This window comes from Megalops cyprinoides, chromosome 9, assembly GCF_013368585.1.
Source record: "Megalops cyprinoides isolate fMegCyp1 chromosome 9, fMegCyp1.pri, whole genome shotgun sequence".
In the NCBI taxonomy this organism is placed as follows: domain Eukaryota; kingdom Metazoa; phylum Chordata; class Actinopteri; order Elopiformes; family Megalopidae; genus Megalops; species Megalops cyprinoides.
Genome location: NC_050591.1, coordinates 35171535 through 35193150, shown reverse-complemented (window position 1 = coordinate 35193150; position 21616 = coordinate 35171535). Strand labels below are relative to the sequence as shown.

General features: G+C 43.3%; 1 protein-coding gene across 2 annotated transcripts in view; it reads left to right on the top strand.

Moving 5' to 3' along the window:
* LOC118782697 (disks large homolog 2-like) overlaps window positions 1–21616 on the top strand; it is a 98665-nt gene that overhangs the window by 62688 nt on the left and 14361 nt on the right. For both annotated transcript variants that reach the window (XM_036536172.1, XM_036536171.1), the window contains exons 11-13: window positions 3999–4155; window positions 5891–5993; window positions 18850–18964. In XM_036536172.1, the coding sequence (XP_036392065.1) occupies window positions 3999–4155; window positions 5891–5993; window positions 18850–18964 (375 nt within the window). The remainder of the gene's footprint in view (window positions 1–3998; window positions 4156–5890; window positions 5994–18849; window positions 18965–21616) is intronic.

Genomic DNA, 21616 nt, shown 5'->3' with positions numbered 1-21616 from the left:
TCCCCCTTTATGGCCACTCAGTGTGGAATTCCTCTGCAGCCTGGCAGATAAGGGAGCCTGTGGTTGTATCGGCTGGCCACAGCTGGCCGGGGTGGGGGGGGGGGGGGGGGGGGGGGTGGTGGTTTGGGAGGGGTGCCAGGACAAGGCAGTGGAACATGAGGAAGAAGCCGGATCGGGGGTGGGGGGGCAGGAATGGGCCCAACAGCACCGAGCCGCTGATTAATTGGCCGGGCGAGAGTGCTGCGTCTGAGAGTGAGAGGTGTCCCCTGACGTTGCGGGTGCGCCTCACACCAGCTCCCTCTCCTCGTCTGACAGCGTTTCAGACGAGCCCCAATCAAACTCCCCGGCTTTCCCATTAACCTCAGGGGTCCCAGAGAGGTCAGCAGCTTTCACACAAAGCGGCCAGCCTCTCCCGGGCGCTCGGTGGGCTGACAGATTATATGGGCCGGGGTTAAATGAGTCTCTGCGTGCATTGTTCTACGCGTCACAGAGTGTAACGCATCTGCTGACCCAGAATCCCACTGCTCTCAGGATGAAAGAGGCAAATTACAGGTGGCATTGAGGTATAGCAGTCCGGGAGCAGAGACTGTAATTTGAAGGGCTCAGATCTGACTTCCCTATCTCGATATAACACCTTATTAAACTTTTTCTTTTCTTCAGTGCTGCTGTAGGCTGTTATTGCACACGATGCTGACTTTTTTATTGCAGCACCTCTGTATTCAGTATGGCAGTGGTTATTATGGCGCTGCATGTCTAGGTGTGTTCTATCCTCATTACCTGTACTTTTATCTGTCTGCTTTGTCAGTCAGACTGGATAAGAGCATCTCCTTAACGGCTAAAAGCAGCACAATACGATGTAAGTGGGACGCTTGTGCTGGATCCTGAAGAGAGGTGCTGAGACCCGACTGCTTGCTTTGTGATGCAGCTGTGTAAATCGATAGTGTGTTAAAAATAAAAAAAAAAAAAAAGATAAAAATATGAGCTGGTTGAGAGTGTCTGAAAAGCAAATATGCAATATCAGGCCACCAACAGAAGTGGGAAAAAAAAAAAAAAAAAGCAAACGGCCCCTCGTCCTCCCCTGAGGTCATCAGAGCTCTGTCTGTGTGTGCCACATGTCACAGCAAGATGTCAGTGTAGCTGTCGTGTGTCTAAACAAAAGGGATATAAATATCAGTCTTCAATACGAGAGCTGGGAAGACAGATCTCTTGCGTTTTTGCGAACACTGATCACTTCTGTCCCTCTCAGTGTCTGAACAGGGTTGTTCATCTTCTCTGCACACCTGTCATTCCGCCATGTTCCTGTGTTCCTGCCGTTGGTAATGGATGCAAGCGTAGGAACTGTTTAATATCATATTTATTGTTCTTTTATATAAATTGCATACACTGCAATCATGATGCTGCACACAGTTTAGAATGAAAGTTGTGCTTGCACGCCGTTGATAGATGCGGTCTCTGTTTGCTCCGTGGGTGATCTGTGCAGTGCAGTGTGCTGTGTTAGAGATTAGCAGGAGGAAGCTGCGTGAGGTGTCCTGTCTGCTGGTCATCGGTTCCAGCGCTGGCCTCGTGCGTGCACTGGAGCTGCGGACAGGGGGAGACAGCGTGTGATACTCTCTGTACTGACATGACAGTAACACAGTGTACATGTGTCGGCTGCTCAATCAGGCCCCTAACACGTGACAGGGTTATCTCTGCCAATGCCAGGCACAGAGGAGTGAGTGTAATATCCAAGCAGACATCCAGACCACAGCTACATACTGCACACTCACTAGCACAAGGTTTGGGCTATTTTGTGATTTCTGCTTGTAATTTAAATGTTGCTGTTAACATTTAATCATTTATTTTGTCCTGGACTATTAATACTTATGATAAAAATTATAGTGTTTTTAATGTGGGTTAATGTCTGTTTTTTTAGGTAGTGTGATTATAGGTTTTTGATGTAGATTTTTCATATGATTTTAATTACTGATACAGACAGATAATCAAAATGTTTGGTGTGTAGAGTACAGCCTTAAAACTGTATTTATACATATTCCTTTTCACCATAACCAAAGGACATCAGCAAGACATCCAGGTGTCAATGAACCAGCCAAAATAGCACTGAACTGGTAGAGAAGCTGTGTCCATCAAGATTTATTTGTTAGAATTGTACTGCCATCTAGTGGTGATGCACTTCACATGCAATATTCAAACAGGCCAATAAGCAGAAGACCCGATTCGAGATCTGTTGTAATGTTAGAGTCAGATAGCCAAAATGATTTATCAGGCCTCTGCTTCATTCCCCAATATAATCCATCCTGTCTTGTCTTTAAACTGATTTTGCATGCCCGAGGGAGGTTTCATGCCAATGCTTTTTTTTTTCTTTATGAACAGAACTGGATACGTTACAGGCCAACACCTTGAACCCACACTCTGTTACTCTGATTTCCATATCACAAAAAATTCAGATCCACAAAACTGCGTTTCCATTTCCCTATGGTGACAAGACTTGCACCTGCATCTACAGAAATAATGCTTGGCCCTTAATCTGATTGAGAGATAATCAATTTCCAGTCTAAGGGAATCTGCCTTAACTACCCTATTTGCTTTCTGGAGCAGAGCAGAGTATATGTCATTCTGATGAATGACTGTAGTGAAGGGCCAGGATTGTCACTTCCGCAGGTGTGTTTTTACAAAAAGCTGTAACTATGATCCTGCCAAAGGATGAGTCTGACTCCCGCACTCAAGGTAGACACTAACTGTGAGGTGATGCGGACCTCAGGCAGCGTGCAGTGAGTGTTTTGCTCTGTAATGGTGGTCATGCTTCACTCTGACAGCTGCTACAGGAGTCCGATCGCCGCTGTGAGGCTCCCTCCCTGTATCCGAGGATGAACGCCCTACAAAAGCAATGAATTATTAATTGTCCTCACTGATTCCTGTGATGGAGGTGATTTGTTACACGCGTGTGACTCTGGGGGTAGCTTTGAGCGGCGGGTCTTCGCCCGATCAGGTGCCGTGACCCACGGGGACCGGAACCGGTCTGAGCTGGGAGCAGAACAGTGGCACTGGCCCATTTACAGGGAACCATCGGGGGGAAGAATGGATGTAGCACCTCCGCAACTAGGGCGAAAAAATGTCAAAGAGAAAGGCGCCTCTGCCAAACCTGCTCTCAGAGCCAGACTGTGATTTGTCTGCTGGGAGACAGCCTCAGGACCACTGCTTGTTACCTGGCAGAAGTGTCTGAAAATGTGATTTGGAGAACGTTAGCAATGTCACACCGTCGGAATGTAGGACAGGTACATTTATTGACGGATTAGGATATTTAAGCGTTCGATTTTCATAGGATTTATGGGACTTGAGACATTTTATCAGACAAACTTTTTTCAGTGTTTATAGCTAAAAATTGAAATCTACAGGACTTATGATTTTTTTTTCCTTTGTGGTAGCAAATTTATTTTTTTTAATTAATTGATAGAATATTATGTAATTGTTGTTGCTTTAATGTGTGCTGTATATCTCCAATAGATGATCTTGCTGAAAAAAAAACATCAGTTGTGGTTGGCCTCACTTGTTGGTAGCAACAATGAGAAGATACCAGCACCTTCTCGAAAATAATTTCTCTCAGCTTCTGTGGAGGGTGTGGTCTATTTACCAGAGAGGGCAGGATTTATTTTCCAAGCAGAATATTGGATTTTCTATATAAAGGGTGTGGTTTATTTTTGAGGGGGTGGGGCTTATGTCCAATTTGAGGTATAGTTTATTTTCAATAAGGGGTGGGGCTTTGTGCTACAGAAGCTGTCAGAAGCCAAGAACAGACAGTTAACTCCTCGACTCTAGAAAAAGAAAGAGAGAGAGAGGGCACAAAAAAAATTCAGAAATAGGACACATGGCGTATTAAGTAGAGCAATCCCCTATAGGGTACCTGCCGTTAGCAGAAGCTGCGCGTTTCTCTCCTCGGAAGGGAAGATGCTCAGTCCGACAGATGCGTCCGATTACATGTTCTACCTGACATGTCTGTACAGGGAGCCCCGAAAGATCGTCCTCCACAAGGGCTCCACGGGCTTGGGCTTCAACATCGTGGGCGGCGAGGATGGCGAGGGAATCTTCGTGTCCTTCATCCTGGCGGGGGGACCGGCAGACCTCAGCGGGGAGCTGCGAAGAGGAGACCAGATCCTGTCCGTGAGTGAGACCCCCGTCCCTCCCTCAGACATCCGGCTCTCAGTGTCTCAGGACACCACACCACTGTCCACTTTAGATTTTTCACTGGGGAGGAAATTGCAGTGTTTTTCAGGATGCAGTATAGAGCAGCGTTACATGTGTGCATTTGTTGCTTTTACTTTATACAGTTCCTGTCATGTTGATGTCATTGTGATGTCTCTCTGTAGTGTGCTATGGCTGACGTGTTTAAATTCCCATGAAGACCTGCTTGTTGCAGGGTATTATATGGGGGTCAGCCTCTCATAATATGTGGGCTGTTTGCTTGACTTTTGTTGACATGAAATCTGTTCAGAATATGTTTGTTTTAAAATTACAGCGTAAGTGCTTTCATTTTTTTCTCATTTTTTAATTTATTTTGACAACCAAAATATGATGTAAGGGTTTCAGTATTCCATAACATCATTCTGTTTTGAGTCACAAAGCACCCAGTTGCCGTCTTTATTTTACCTGTAATACCTGTATTTTCTGCATGCTGTACTTAATGTTTGTCTCCTGCATATGGGCCTCTGAGACACAAACCTTCCCGCACAAGTGAGTGAGCATTAGCACAACACTGTTGCACCTCAGTTTCATTTTTCTAGAAACCCTATAAATGTGGGGAACACAGAGTTAGCAGTATCAATGCAGAGCATCTCCGAGCCACCAGAGAGTGCTACTGCACCATTCTCGCCGATAGGATCTCGCCGGATGAAGGAGTAAATCCACCCTGAACCTCACGGTCTGCGCCGGTCTGAACACGCAGGATCATTGGGAGCAGAGTTTACTTTCCGCCCGGGGTAGCCTGGGGGCTATGCTGATTCCTTAATCACAGTGCCCTCTCCTCACCCCCTAGAGAATATCAGCGCTGATTAAAAAACGGAAATCAAACCAGTGCCGCAGCAGGACGGGTGGAGCCGGAGCCCTTGATTAGACGCTGTGGCGGAGGTGGCGGTAGGCAGGGACGGCAGGCGGGGGCGCGGCGCTGCCCTGATTTGGCGTCTAATTATAACCGCCGAGCACCGAGGGGTCGCTTCACCTCTTCCAAACTCACGCAGCCTGTTGGAGCTGCGTCCTCCCCACCCGGGCCGCTCAGTCCGTGCGGGATGCATGTGCCATGATCTGGATTCATGTGAGGAGATGTGTGCACTCCATATGCGCCTCAATCCTAATTACCTCAGCCAGATTTGAATGGGTCTGTTCAGATACACTCGGCAAAGTCCTCACTCAAATGATTTAGCGGACATATAATGGCACATTATTAAATGCTCTATAGAATTCCCCCATGGTAATCATGAACACAACTTCAAATACAGTATAGCAATACATGTAAGAGGTTCTGCATCGCTAGGGTCAAAAGGCAACTACAGAGTTTGTTTACAATTAATGTGAACACTCTATTGTGGTACGTGTCCTTGGTGATTCCCATGTTGTGCTTATGTAACTGTACAGCTGTAAACCTTTTTAAATAACCCTGCCTTTTATTTCAATTTGAATAAAGGGCAATTAAAAGTGGAACACTTTTCTCTCTCTCTCTCTCTCTCTCTCTCTCTCTCTCTCTCTCTCTCTCTCTCTCTCTCTCTCTTTCTCTCTCTTCTTTCCTCCCTGCTTCTCTTTCTGCCTTTCATTATCTGCTGTATCGGAGTGTAGTGTGGGCTGTGGCATCTTCCCAGCAAGGTGTGCCCTGTATGAAGGTGTGTCTGTTTCTGGCTCTCTGCAGGTGAACGGCATCGATCTGCGGGGGGCCACACATGAGCAAGCGGCCGCCGCCCTGAAAGGGGCGGGCCAGACGGTGACCATCATCGCCCAGTATCGCCCGGAGGGTGAGTGTCTGGCCCGACCGTGGGTGGGGCCTGCGTCTGCCCACCTGGGCTGCCTGCAGTGATGCAAGCCTGCATGGCTCACTGTCAGTGAATGTGGACTTGCCTGCGCTTATAATAGCTGTGTATGAGTACCTACAGAGGGCAGCCTTGAGCACAGGGACAGGGAATCGCGAATCTCCTGGAGGTGTTGGTTGGAGGTGTCTGTCTCCAAGTCACAGCTGCAGGACGTTGAGCACTAACTAAATAGCCAAAAAACAATGGACTACATTTATGCAGAGCCTTTTTGGGGGGAACCTGGGTGGTGGACAGTAGCCATGTTGCAACAGAACACTCAGTGATTTATTTATAAAAACCAATTAAACAGGGATTTGTAAATGGCCAGATGAGGAGTTTGATCAGGACACTGGGGCGGCCCTTGACTGTTTGGAATGCGTGAGCTGTAGTAATCACAGTGATCCAGCCTCTCATCCAGAGATACTCTGCCTTTTGGCCTCGATTCTGGTTGTTTACTACTGATATGGGTTGGTGAGGGCAGTGGGTGTATGCCACTGTGGTTGTATGTGTTGCATCCATGTAGGCCTCTGTTTAGTCCAAGACTTTGGGATTAAGGGGTAACCTTAAAACTGCTTCAGTTCTCAGACGGTAAAGAGGCTGTTATAGCCAGCATGGCATGAGGATTGACATGACAGGATTCTGTGTTAGTAGATTTGAGTAGTAATTCTCGGAACCACGTGGAGGGTGAAACCAGAGAACAAAACTTAGCTCATGTGTAAACTGGACCAGTCGCAACTATGCCAACTGCCTTTACTTTAAATCTGAACTGTTTTTAATGATGCCTAAGGCTGGGATTGAGTCAAAACTTTGACCCACCCGGAAACAAAATGGGGTGATGGTAAAGCTGGTACTGATAACTGCTCTCTTTTCTCACTCGTCAGACCTTGCTTTGTGCTGCCGCAGACTGGACTCACCCTCAGCATCAGGTTTGTGAGATCGGCATCTGGGTCAAAGTTCTGACTCAATCCGGGGGCAAAACACAGCTTCCCGAGGGAGAAAATCCATCAGTACTCCACCATGTCATTGTCATTATCATCGACACTCATGGATCCAGCTGGCATTCCCTATTTCAGTCTCTATAGAAAAGGCTTGCACGAGTTGTACAATTACACTCAGGGGAAGTGTTTGGTTGGATGTGCCAAGCACTCAGCAAATGGATAGCCCTTGTGAGCTGGATTGATACATGCTTGGTCTGTCTGACCGAACCCTTCCTCTCAGTGTATTTACTGTCTGAGAACAGCCCTGTCTGTCATACTTCATGCAGTGCCGCCAGTGTGCGCTGAAGTTGAAGAGAGGAGAGCGGGAGGGGGCGGGTCCTTTGTGTGTGTACAGGGAGTCATGTGACCACCACACATCTGCACCTGGACTCTGTGTGCACAGGAGAGAATGACTGTGAGGAATAACCTGGGGCTTCGCATCTGATAACTGGCAAATACTGGAAGAGCGTCTCTTCGGTCTGGCTCATTGCTGAGTAGTATTAACAGGGAGGGCAGATGTGTAGCATAGTGGAAAAGAGAAGGTCTTGTAACCAAAGGGGTGCTGCTTCAATTCCCCATTGGGCTACTGCTGCTGTACCCCTGGGCAAGGTACTTAAGCCACAATTGCCTCAGTCAATATCCAACTGTATAAATGGATAATGTGTAAAAATTGTAACCTCTGTAAGTTGCTCTGGATAAGAGCGTCTACTAAATGGCAATAATGTAATGTTATATAAAAGAATGCCTGTTTGGGTTGATACTGAGAACAGTGTTCTGACCCCAGGACCTCTACTCAGGCAAAAGTTAATGGTTCTGTTATGCAAGAGTGGTCCCTGCATTGCAATAGTGTATTCAGCTGCCAACAGCCCTTCACACATTCACTCTCTATAGCACAGCTCGTGACATACTCACCATCGCACTACACTCTCACTCCTGTAACACACCTCAACGCATACTCCTATAGCACACTGTCTGTCATTATTGGCAGTGTTACTTAGCATTGGTAATCTAGGGTTTTTTTATTATTGTAGGGTACTTTTTATGATTAAATACTACTTGAATATGGAGTACAATCATATCCATAAACCTTGGCTCACATAAAAAGCATGATATATTGCAGGTTACATTCCCATGGCAGTAGCTATATAATTATTGGGCATGCACCCATGCACAGCTTCCCAATCAATACCTCAGAATTGTATAACAGCTTCCACATGGTGCTGTGCTTTTGTACCCCTGGGCAAGGTAATTAGAACTGGACCCAGACTGTTCCCATGGGCTGCTCTTATTGAAGTCCTCTTCTGGCTTTTTGCCCTTTTATGCCTCTGGTGGTAGAACATTGTCATTGCAGTTACTGTTCATTCCAGAGTCGGAGAGGGATAAGTACTGTTTATAACATCACTTCATACGGTCAACGCAAATTAAAGTCCGCATTGCAAATGATACTTTTCATCCTGTCAAAAGCAATACGTAGAGCAACAGAATCATGGAACTGATGCTTTGAATACAGCGAGTTTTGAAATCAAATAAGGTTTTAATAAACTGTAGGGATTGATTTTAAGCAAAGAACACAGTCATCTGCTAAAATTCCTTGGAATAGCCACGCTTTGCATTGGTGGATAAATTGGCCTACTCACTGGGATGTGCTGGTATTTATTAAATTAATGTGGTTGCAGTGATGACTACTCATCTTGCTGCATTGAATGCCAAAATGATCAAAACAAAACTCATCTGAGATAAGATCTTAAAGTCTCACTCACTTCTTACAACACACCTCTGAGCATACACCACTGTGTACACGCCACACCTTTCCTGTTACCACTTATAACACACTTCCCAGTGCGCACTCCAACACTTCTCACATCTTCAGCACTTACTGACACCTTTTTCTCTTTCTTACTATCTAATGGGTTGCTTCTAACCAGCTTCCCCGCACAGTTGGCTAGTTCAGAGTATAATGTCATTTTCATAAAGGCCGAATGCTTAATGAAGGCTGAAGGCTCATCCAAAGCTAGACAGATCATTAACATCCACATAGCTGCTTATGTGGATGTCTGCTCGTCTCTTACTCAGTATTTCAACCAGCCATGACCCCGGGACCAAGGCACTTTTAACACAAACAAGACACATAGGCAGCATTGTAGCATAGTGGTAAGGAGTAGGGCATGTAACCAAAAGTTTGCCAGTTTGATTCCCTGCTGGGGTATTGCCGCTGTACCCTTGGGCAAGGTACTTAACCCACAACTCCCTCAGTAGATATCCAGCTGTATAAAAGGATAACTTTGTAAAAAACCATAACCAATGTAAGCCTCTCAGGATAAGAATGTCTGCTAAATGCCAATAATGTAATAATGTCTGGACCGAGCACAGATCTACAGTACAGCACACATCTACAGTAGCTGCACAGGTGATGGCATTCTAATCACCATGACTTGTGAGAGTGTAAGTGTGCCGTGTGTTAGTCATCCTCCCACAGCTCGGAGCTGGGACGTCTCTCCAGCTGGTTAAAGGTTGAACTCCGTTCACCTGCGTTTCCATGGCTGCTCTGTTTCACCTGCTTAGAACGGCCACCCACCGATCCCACCCCATCCCCCCAATTAAATGCCACAGTCGTCCGCACGGCCATCGCGGAAAGGCTCGTCTGTGTTTGTGTGTGGCGGACTGCTTGCTCCTCTCTGACTCGCACCCTGTGTATTCCCTTCTCAGTAATGAAGCTGTCATCAGTCCGTGAGGCCGTGAACAATGACGTCTGTGACTATGTTGGTCTGTGCAATGGCACCACATGCAAGCTCTCTCATTCCCTCCGGGTATTGAGAAAAACCTGATCTTTTCTAACACTGCTTCTTAGAGCACTGTTTTTGTAACCTTTGTCTAATGCTGGTGCCTCGTCTACATTTGCACCACTGCTTATAGATCTGTTCTCTTTGTTTTTACAGAGCAAAAAGCCATTTCTTCAGCTTGACTAAAGATTTACTTCTAAAAGCCTGGCAGAGTCTCAGAAATGTGATGGCTTACTCTAGTAGAACATAGAATTACTGTGAAAATACAAATAGTTATGACTCCTTGTAGAGATGGTCAGAGTGATTAGACTCGGGACTTTATGGGTTTTGACTCAGTTTCTCTGCTGTGAGTTAAAGAGATAGGTGATTTAAAGGTTGGGGTAAGTAGGAGAGGTTAGCTGGGGTTACCTGGGATCATTTTTCTCTCTTTCCCTGGTTTAATGTAGGGATGCCAGGGTAGCCCCTCTCTGCTGCAGGTCTGATTCTTCCAGAGGTCCTGGCTGGGCTTGCCCCCCTCTAACCCAGGGCAGCAACCTTTGCCTGACAATGTCTCATTATTGCGGTTTGGCCCTCTCTGGATGCAAGCCAGTTCCACCTAATTAAGGGAGCTGGGGCCAGCCCAGTGCTGAAATGAACTCCAAAAGGAACCGCAGGTAGAGCACTTTCCGAAAGGGCAGTGTCAAACTTTACAGCAGCGCGCAGAGTGCGCTCTGAGATACATATTCATAATCGGAAATAATAAATCATTAGCTGTACTGAGAGGACCTCCCACAGGCGTTCTTCGAGCTGCCACTCAGAGCTTGTGAGGAAACGGAACAGCTTGGAGGCCCATCATAACACTGTCCCCTGCGTGGCAGTAAAATAGGCACGCAAAAAAAAAAAAATCAGACTCACAGGCGAGAACGGAACCAAATGTTTTAAAAAAGGCAGGTTATTTGGAGAAGGGCACGTTTACTGTGCTGGAAACGTCCAACATTTCACTTGCACTGTAATCAGTCTAGACGGTGACTCTGGAGACATATATGAGGTTTGTTGTAATAAATCATCTCCTTACGTAGTCAGAGTAGGTGTACTCTGTACTCTGTGGGGTGCAGAACCATGCCAAAAGTTGCCAAGCATATATGTCCTGCGTCTGACTAAGATTGGTTTGGGGAATATCTGTTTTAATGAGGGACTCTGGGACAGAGGAAAGGCATTAATCACAGAACTCGGTGCTCAAGTTGGTTTAATAAGAAAGTCATTGATACTGTAATCCTCGGGGTGATTTATTTCTGTCCTTGCCCGCCCTTTGGCCACTGGAGTACGGTTTTTACAGTTCATTATTTTGCCTGGGAATGTGACTGTGGAGATCTCAGGGTCCCGCAGTATCACCAGCCTGCGCAAAGACGAGAGAGAGAGAAATAGATTATTTATATCAGGATGTCATTGATCAAGACGAGCCTCTGAATAATTTTGATGTGCCTCAATTTTTCATTTGCTGATTTGCTCTCAGACAGGTATGAGGTCATATCCTTTAGCACAATTATGTAAGTTCAAGAGCACTTTCAAGAAATCTAGTTGTATGAAGAATAGCACTTGTATACCAGAGAACTCTTCAAACTAAACATTAGGATAAGGTTTTTGGAGCATTATCTAATGTGGGAACATTGCTTCTTCAAATGGTGAATTATCTCTGGTTAGCGCCCAACTGAACTGGAGGTGAACATATTCTATTCATATTATACAAATACTCAACAACATGTGGGTGCATTTAAGTCTAGCTGCATCTCCAAAACTGGTCACATCACCTGGAACATTGTCTGTCAGTCACCAGCGCTGTGGATGCCCCACACCCTCAGCTTCTGCGTCTCTCTGTCATTGCTTAAACAGAAGATTATTGTTTCTGTGTCTTACTTCCTTTTCGTAATACATTTTTGGCAGCTACAATAGTCTCTCTTGTGCGTTTCAACTAAATTTTGTTGTTTGAAAGCTTTCAAAGCTTGATTTTATGTATATATATTGTTAAGATACTAAGCTATGCCATAGAAGGCATATGCCATGTATATTTTGACTATTTTTAGCTTTTTGACTGTAAATATTGTGTAAGAAAAGTCTCTTTCCATCTTGATGTTTGGTGATGAGCCGTCTCTGTGTGACATACCTGGACTTTCTCTGTTTGTCTACTTCTCTACCCATCACTAGTATGACATCATCTGGCTGAAATCTGGGAGTGTGAGTCTGAATGTGCTCTCTGTTGCATCATTTATAAATTCCACCCCTGATTCAGATCCAGCGGTTAGTGTGAGCTAGGGTCTTTGTGTCCCCTCTGCCTAGAGGTCTGCAAGCAGTACTGAACATGTCAAGGGTTCTTCTGGTTGGAGACTCAGACAATAGTAGGCTTATAAGCAAATGAATAAGTAAAACTTTCTCTGTAGTTCAAATTGTTCTTGCTTTGTTTAATCAAAAGCTCAACCACCAGAATGAGTTTAGCAGTTTGCAGCAGATCTGCTGGTCTTGGGTCTCAGTAACTTCCATGGCAGTCTTACTGAAGTTTGTACTGAACATTCGTTCATCTGCTGGCTGCCTAAGCATCGTACCCTAGAGTCTGTACCTGATATTCAAACCTGCAGCATTGTTATGAGTCCAAGTCCTTTTCCATTACAGCCAATACAATACAACCAATTTATAAATTCCCACCGATAAACCCAGAGCATGTAGTTTCTTGCAATATATTGTCTCTGCAAAGTTTATCACAATGCAGCAGGCTGACATTCTTAGTCTTGTGTCAGTCAACTCTATCTGTTCATGATCTACAGTGAGGAATATATGTTACACAAAAGGATGATCCAAATTAATTGCTTTTGATAGGTGTATTTTCTTTTTATTTGAGTACTTTTTGTTTGGGTACAGCAACTGTTACAGATGCATCTGAATATGTTTTAATAAAAATAAGATTTGTTTGATACCAGTAATTTGTTTGATACCTCATTTTTAGTGAAATGAGTATTCTGTCTTGTATGAACCCCCCCCCATTCACACACAAGATTCTTTCAGTGAAAAGGAACCTTATCAGAAACTTGGACAATATATAATTGAATGACGCCATTGTCATGTATCCCACAATGCTGAAACTAGGTTAATTAAAATACTGCAAGCAGGAAGTTTTTTCTAAGCCATCCGGCACTGTTGGAAGAAACGATGGGATATTTTAAAAAAAGAAGCAGCGAGTGGGGGTGTCATCAGTGCAATTTGCCCTAATCCTTCTCTCCAGTGATCTTTCCCAGGAGACATCGCCAACGATCCTATCCAGGTGACAGTCTTCCTTAGTCCCTTGCAGTGTCATAGTGCATCTGAAACATACTACAGCTCCCCTGGACCAGTGCTGATTAACTTCTCCCTTTGTCTTAAATGTTTGATTCATAATTTAAAGTTGGTCTCCTCCTCTCAATCTCTTGACATTGCATTTGTGAATGGCTATTAATTTTGACTGTCTCTGATAATAATAGCAATATGGAACTTGCACAGTATCCATTGGCAACCAGCACTTTTCCCGCGAGATGAGGTTTGTCATTTAGTCAAATGACAGAGCGAGGTGGAGGCTCATGTCTTCATGTCAATCAAATCAATGCTTGCTGTGTATTTTATGTATAGTATCATGATGATTTTGGGTTCTGTGATCTAGTGAGATGTATGGTAGTATACTTGGCTTCCCTTGTCTAGTCAGGTTGCACAAGTTAACTTGTGGTAAGGCTTGCTCACCCTCACTGGGAGTGTTGTTAGCCCGGTATGATACCGTTGCTCATTCAACATGGATACACTTCACTTCTTTTGTGCTGGATGTCGCTCTGGATAAGAGTGTGTGCTAAACGAATGCAATGCAATATAATGCAATGAAAATGAATGTTCCATTGTAGGTTTATTAATGTGAGGCATAATGTGCATGCAGCCAAAATCATCCATTGTGTGTCAGCAGATGTTTCATTCTCAGATTCACGTGATTCTCAGAGGTTCACAGGGATGCTGCATGGCAGTTTCAAATGGTTAAAGCTACAGAGGATTTCACATTGATTGTGGCATTATTCATGCGGGGGATGGCAATTTGTTTTGATAAATTGTATCCGGAGCTTTGGGTCTAATCCTACGGCCATGACAATGGCGACCTAAAAATGATGATGGCTGTTTATTCTTCCTTAGCCATCCATGGAGTGGTCCTCATTGTTACCGCATGCTGGATGATTTTCCATTCAGTTCGTTCTGCCGTCCAGTCCTGGAGAAACTGATCGATCACACCCTATGTGTTTTCAGTGAAAGGATTTATTACATAGAAATCAATTCCACAATCAGCAGTGCATCCAGGGAAATGATGGAATTACTCTTTCTTTTTTTTCTTTTTAAATCAAGGTTGCATGCAAAAAGCTTTTCATTTTATTGAAGTGATTTGTTAAATACTCTAATTCTCTCTAACTCACAGCTTGTAATACCAACGTCTTTTAAGAAAAAAAAAAAAAAAAGCACAGCAAACTTATTGTGCATCCTAGCCGTGGCTGAACAGGGCACAGAGGTGCTGTAAATATGCAGGGATGTGAATGAGTGCGGGAACTGAGTGGTCTGGCAGCGCCTCTGCTAAACAGAAAGAGAGGACCAATCTCTCTGTTAGGAGAATACGCGTAAGAAACCGCTGCTCACGGTGCGGTTTGCATCCCGGTGAGGGAGTGTCTAGCCAATGGCAGGGCTTTGCACGGGAGGAGGGGGTGGCGCTGAGCGGTGCGTGGTGATTGTAAGCGACCAATCGCTGTGCGGTCTGTGGGCTCCTGGCAGAGAGTTCCTCCTGAGCTGAAGTTCCAGCAGAAGGACTCTCCGTCAGCTCTGCGTGTGAAAGCTAAGGCTCGTCTCAGCCTAGAGACCCGGAGCAGCAGACACGCAACTGGAGCTGACCTCACGCGCACTGTGTCACTGTGTGGGATGTTCAGGTGAGGGGGGCTTCTCTTTTACGCGCTAGAGAGATTAGCAGTGGGTTGCAGGAATATTACTTTAAAGCATCCTCACAGCCGTGCTGGAATTTAAGCACTGAATAGACCTACTGTAGTCAGGTAAGTTTGACAGTTTAGTGTGTAATGTGTATGTCTGATCATTTCCTATTGTAAATTTTCATAGCTGGCTTATATATTTGCTTATTATGTGTGGCTTTCATAAACACATCCCCTGTTATAATTCAACTAAAAGGAGACAGGACGCTACAAATGAGTGAGTGTCCAGCTCCTGCATGGTGCTTTGTCCAGGTGAATCTGAAGACAGATGATTGTCTGCAGTTATCTGCCATTAGAGAGTGTGACCATGAAAGCGGGATGGTCTGGTGTCATAGCTGCATGACAGAGGCAGGGTTTATTCGATACATTTGCTTTAAATGACATTTAATGACAAATACATTTGTGGCACATGCTTCAGAGTAGCCATGGTAATCCATTTTTTAACTTGCTGTTTTTATTTTCCTTCTGAAGACAGGCTTCATTGGTTTCTTTTACTCTGGTAATAATGTATGTTTTCTAATAACGTTGCCAAGATGAAATACAGGGAAGTGTTTCTTTTTTAATGAAACACACACCCCTTAATTTCTTGCTTTCTGGTTCCATTTTGAAACACACCCCACTCTAAATGATATAGTGATAATGTTACAGTGGTATAACCCTCTGCAGCGTGGAAGAAAGGCAGTAAGCTTCCATCTGTGTGTGTCAGAAATACTTTTTTGAAGCATGTCTTTAAAAAGTGCTCTTAAGGGTATGTCTGCTTTGTGAACAGTGCATGGGAAATAAATCTAAATTATAATATACAACTTGAATATGAAAGGATAAAGTTAGTAGCGCCGATACAGAACAAAAAAAAAAAACTAACCAAAAAAATCATCTCAGTGAGATGCAAACTGTGGTTGAGTTCATTGGTCAGGTTTGTAAAAACAGAGAGGCCTTGATGTTATGTATTTTATTGAAGATATTATTATAGAAGAATTATTATAGAAGATAAGCTTTTGAAAAGTGTTTTTGAAAAAAGAAAAACAAATCATACAAATGTCTCCTGTCATCCTAAATTAGCTAACTGGGAGAGAGAGAGAGAGAGAAAAGAGAAAAAGATTCATAGTAGTGGCCACTAAAGTAAGTCAGCCTTACATTTTGGTATATTCGAAAACTAAGCTAAACTACACAGACGCTAACATGTAACAGGTGTAAATGTATTATCATTATTATTATTATTATTATTATTATTATTGTTACCTAACCTGTAGATAGAGTTATATTCCTCATGCACAACAGGCATTTCCTCAGTGCTCTTTAATTCAGCGGGGTTTCAGAAGTGCCTGCCCCACTCTGGCTAGCAGCTGACCCGTGGCTTAATACAGTGGATCCTTGCGTGTCCCACAGATGATTGGCACAGATGGCGTTGTCTTGGATACGAAGAGGTGCAGCATTCATTTCTAAGGGACAACGCTCAGATTGTCACTGCGTAATCTGTGCCATGTTTTAATATTTTACTTTGTTGTGCCTAAGCTTCCAGTGGGCGATTACAGAAGATAAAGTAGAGCTCCGGCTCTTTGGCTCACAGTGGGAAGCACTGTGGCGGTGTGGTTATCATGTCTCTGCAGATGAAAGAACCCGAGACTCAAGGTTGGACTGGCTTGGACTGGCTTCTCTCACTTTTGCAGTCTCCTTCGCTTGGCTGTGGTATCTGGACATGGGTTGGGTTTCATACCTGCTAGCAGCTGTCTAGCTGTTGCTCTTCACTGGTCAGCACAGTTGTGTAGTCTTTAAGCAATTAAAACTGAAATCAGATAGCTGTTAAAATCCAGGTGGGATGCTCCTGTTGTACACTTGAATAATAAGATCCTCAGCCTAACTGCATCAGTAAAAGTGCCAGTGTATACATAACTTCCAGTTAAGCCCAGTAAAGGTCACACTTAATAATTATTGCAAATAGCTCCTAAAGTCACCCATACAAAAACAACACAAATTATCCATAGTTATATCATTAATTGTATCAATAATTGTAGCTATATCAATGTGCTATATGTACATTTGCCATAATTATTTTCCAGAAATATATAATTTATGAAAATTAATTTGGTTTCCTGTATGTAGTGTTGGAGAAGGTCATTTTTTTGTTTCACAGAAGATATTGTAACTGGAGCTTTGCAATATCTGTATCAAATTTTACAATGAAAAGACATTATCATTTTGGGAACGCTTCAAGTAAAGAATTTTCTATTTTCCATTTAGGAATTATAATTTCTGAATGAGATTCTGTCTGAATGCTGGCTGTACACTCCATTTGATTCACCAAATATTAATCTTAGCTATTGTTCAGGGCTTCTGGCCTTGCCTCCATTTTGACTATTTTTTTTGGTTGTCAATATGCTGCATCTCAGAAGCACACATTGCACACATTGTGTTCATACATACAATAGCTTGACATTGCACACAGTATGAAAGAAGTGAGCGTGACTTGTATTCAGGAAGGAAATTTAAGTTTTAAATCAGTATAGTGCCAGAAATATGTGTGCTGCATTTCCAGATATTTTATTTACACTGACTAATTCTACAGGCACCACTTGTGTCTTCAAAATGCACTTCAAATGAAATGAGAAATAAATAACATTCGCAGATAATTGCAGATCCATTTTAACTTCATATTGCTGTAATTGTGCATTGATTTTTATTTTATTCAATTATTAATGCATACTGTAGAATACAACAGATTTCATTTTAGCTGAGACTTAACTTTAGCATAGTATGCATTTTATGCACTTGCATTTTTCCTCAAGCAATACATCCTTGTATTGGGGCCATGAAAATATTGTGAAAGTTCTATAAAGGTTTTATATTCGATGGTTCCAACAACATGCCAGGATTTTACTACTGTTTCTGTCATGAAATATGAAATAGATTTTAGAGAAACAAAGAGCGCCTCACAAACCATTGTCAAAGATAATTGTTCTCAGCCAGATAATTCTACTCATTGTGAGTAGGTAATTAAACATCAAGTGCATTTGTCTCTCTTTGAGTAAGTAAAAGCATAAATAACAATCTGGAACGATGGGGCTGGAGATTTAGGGCTAATTAACGGATGTGTTAAAAGAGTGTCTGTGAGGCGTCTACACTGCTTCTCCTGAACGGTAGCACTTTTGACCTTGGCCACCCTTGTGCTGCAATCAGGGAAGAGCCTCTGTATTTGATAGCCTGGATCGCATTGATCATGTCTGGGCTCTCTGTGCCCCCTTAAGCAGATATAATGATGCATCCTGTCTGAAGGGCACCTGGGGTTAAAAACGATTGTTTAACATGCTCACCTGGTTTTTACTTCAAACAAAACTTCCAAAAGTTACATTTTGAAAAAAAACTCAGTAGCTACCAACTTGAAATTCAGTTGGATGGATTATCTAGGGTAAGAGAAATGCATTTATGTTGAATAACAGTACCAAGCACTCAGTATATCAAATGCTACCTCAAAAGCTGGTTTACAAATGCTTGAGCTCCCTGGATTTTGCTTTGTGACAGAAACACCTGGGTAGCTTTGCAGGATGGTGGACATGGCTCTGGACTTGTGACCCAAGACTGAGGATAACACTTCCTCCAGGTTAACCACATTGCTGTCATCCTCTTGGGCAATGTGGTTAACCTGGATTTCTTCAGTGAAAAATTCAGCTGTATAGGTGGAGAATATGGAAAAGGAGAATTATGTAGGGTTCTCTGAACAAGCTATGCAAATGAGTAAGTTAATGTTGTAATGCTGTAATTACTCTTTGGTGCCTGAAAAATCTGTGGCTCTGTGAATAAAGCACATGATTGCAGTGTTGCATTTGATTGCTCTGTTGAAGTGTATGATTCCAGTGTTACATTTGATTGGTCTGTTGCAGAGTATGACTGCAGTGTTGAATCTGTGATTGGTCTGTTGCAGAGTATGATTGCAGCATTGAGTCTGTGATTGGTCTGTTGCAGAGTTTGATTGCAGCATTGAGTCTGGGATTGGTCTGTTGCAGAGTCTGATTGCAGCATTGTGTCTGTGATTGGTCTGTTGCAGAGTACGGACGCTTCGAGGCTAAAATCCATGATTTGCGGGAGCAGATGATGAATCACAGTATGAGCTCGGGATGCGGCTCCCTGCGGACCAATCAGAAGCGCTCACTCTATGTCAGGTAAGCCTGCTGTCTCACATTTGTTGAGTTCAAGGGGATTTCCAGAGGCTGTCACAGACAACCAGGCTGTCAGGGTTTTTTTTCCCAACTAATCATTTCCAGGTCACTCTAAAATTCCATATATTACAAAATGTTAGTATTCATAACTCTGTGGATATCCACAAGCATGAGGTGTATTGATTAAAACATTCATCTGTAGGGTTTTACACTGAGGGTATCTGACAGTAGCCTGCCCTGCTCACATCACATGTCAAGACGGCTCCGCTTGTAAAGGCACGTGCTGTTAACATTTTATCTTCTGTGCTCCACTTTTCTGTTTTACACGAGGTGTGCAATTGGTTACTGTCCTGTCAGTCACAAATACCCTCCGGGCCAGGGTGGGAAAACGGCAGAAAAGGGCAGAATTTAGCCATTGTGATTGGATGGTAGCTCAGAAAGGTCATCCTATGTAGGGGCTGAAACTGAGCTATTCTGATGCATGAGGTCAAACTGCAAACTGCAAACCCTTTGCAGCCTGAGAAGAGAGTGTCCTATAGTGTATCTGTTTGCTGGGTGGGCTAGTTTGACATGTTCTCCTTTTCTGTTTTATCTGACCTAAACTGATATTAGATCCAGGCAGATAGTGTGTCATTGTGCCCTGGGCTGGCGGATATGTTGTGCAGTGGGAAAGTGTGGATTACTCATACAGTCATTTTATGCTGGTGTGTCAAAGAGCTCAAGGCTGTCACGTTCCCCTGGCTCCGCCCTCCCCATGGCAGCACTCCACCCTTGCTCTACCTACATCATTACCCACAATGCCTCCACAGAACATCTGTCAGGGAATGTCCCTCATGAGCCAGCAGACACTCATGGAGTCATTGCCCACTCACTATACAACGTGCCACTGCAGAACATTGTAATCCTGCCTCAAGTAAGATGGCTTATGCCTGGGGTTGTGGTACCCTAATGGAGCAAATATCTAGCAGCATTGGGCATGTGCATATGGACCTAATGGCATATGCATATGGACCTAATGCTTTAGACTGACTTTGATGCAGTAATTGCAAATGGCATGGACATCTCACTGTAATGTCATACTGTACCTGATGCCCCCTCACCCCCACCCATTGATCCAAATTGTTTCAATTTGCAAAAAGATCAGGTTTCTTGGTCCTGGCTGGCATCATGTTAGCTGTAACCTGAGCAGATTTATTTAAACTCTAATTTAATCTTTTACTTTCTTATGAAAAAGAAACCACAGGCCTTTACAGTTACTGAATTGCACTGCATGTCTGGACAATGCCTCTCCCTTTTTTCCTGAAATCCTTAATAATAGCAGATTCAGCATCAGTGTTCACAGGTTACCGTGGCAACACCATATAAACTCCATCCCACAACCTTCTGTTCTTTTCTGATTACATTCTCTGCAAACTTGTATTTATGCCTAAATAGCCAATACACATACACACACACACACACACACACACACACACACACACACACACACACACACACACACACACACACATGCACACACACATATAAACCTGCTGTTGATAATTATATTGTACATATATATGGGCTTGATTCTCAATTTAATATTTAATGATTTAATAAATGCAAAAGCAATTAATTTCTCACTGTTTTGCTTCAAGGTTTGCTGCCCCTATAGCTTTAGGTAAGATTCTCCATGAGGGCAATGATCCCCGAGCTTCTAATCAGATATTGATCTCTTAGCCCGTAAGAGAGCTTTTTGTAATTATTTCAGATTGGAAGCAAAATCTGAGGGCACACTTAAAATAAATCCATGAGGGGGGAAACCCTGAACTGAAGTCACACTAGCAAATAATTCTGTGTGCTGAATTCCTTCCTGTATCTCTATATTCTTTCTTAAAAGTTTTATTTATAATAGCAGTGTATTATAGTATCATGAAAAGAAAAGATAAAAATCTAATGTACAGCATGTTTCAATTACATTTTATTAAAAAATGCAAATGTAAACTCCAGAAATAAGCTGAATAATACCACTGTTATAGTATTTAACATAAATGCAATGTGCAAACGCACTAATGTAAATCACTAGCAGCACTACCGCTAGCAGTAGTAAGTAGTAAGCAGGTGCAGTGGATGACATGAAGTGTCTGTAAGTGCATTTTTAAATGTCTGTCAGGGCCTGTTAAACTGAGAGTATGATTACTGCACAGTTCAGATAGCAGGGTTTTGCAGAGGTTAAGCAGGTCTGTTTGATGGATGCACCGAGATGATGCTTTTAGCTCTGAACATGAGTACCATTTTCTCTCTCTGCTTGTGATTGGACAGTCGTATTACCACGTTAAATATCATAATTACTTCAGTGAACTGTGTGTTGGAGCCTGCAGCTTTGATATCAACAGCTGTCGTTATCTCCATCTCCTGGGTTTAGACCCATAAAATCTGATGGAGGCCATTTTGTGTGTAATTGCGTTGCGCACTATATGGTTTCCATGCCGACAGCTACGCGTTCCATAGTTGCACTCATACATGCCAGTTCCATTGCTGATTATAATCAATGAATGACACAATATGCTGGCGCACAGTGAGGGCTGTTTTCTTCAGTGTAATACGCACGTTGATGCCTTTTGTCGAAATGTTTTTATTAGCATCTCGGCTAGCTGACAGAGAGAGCTCAAACAA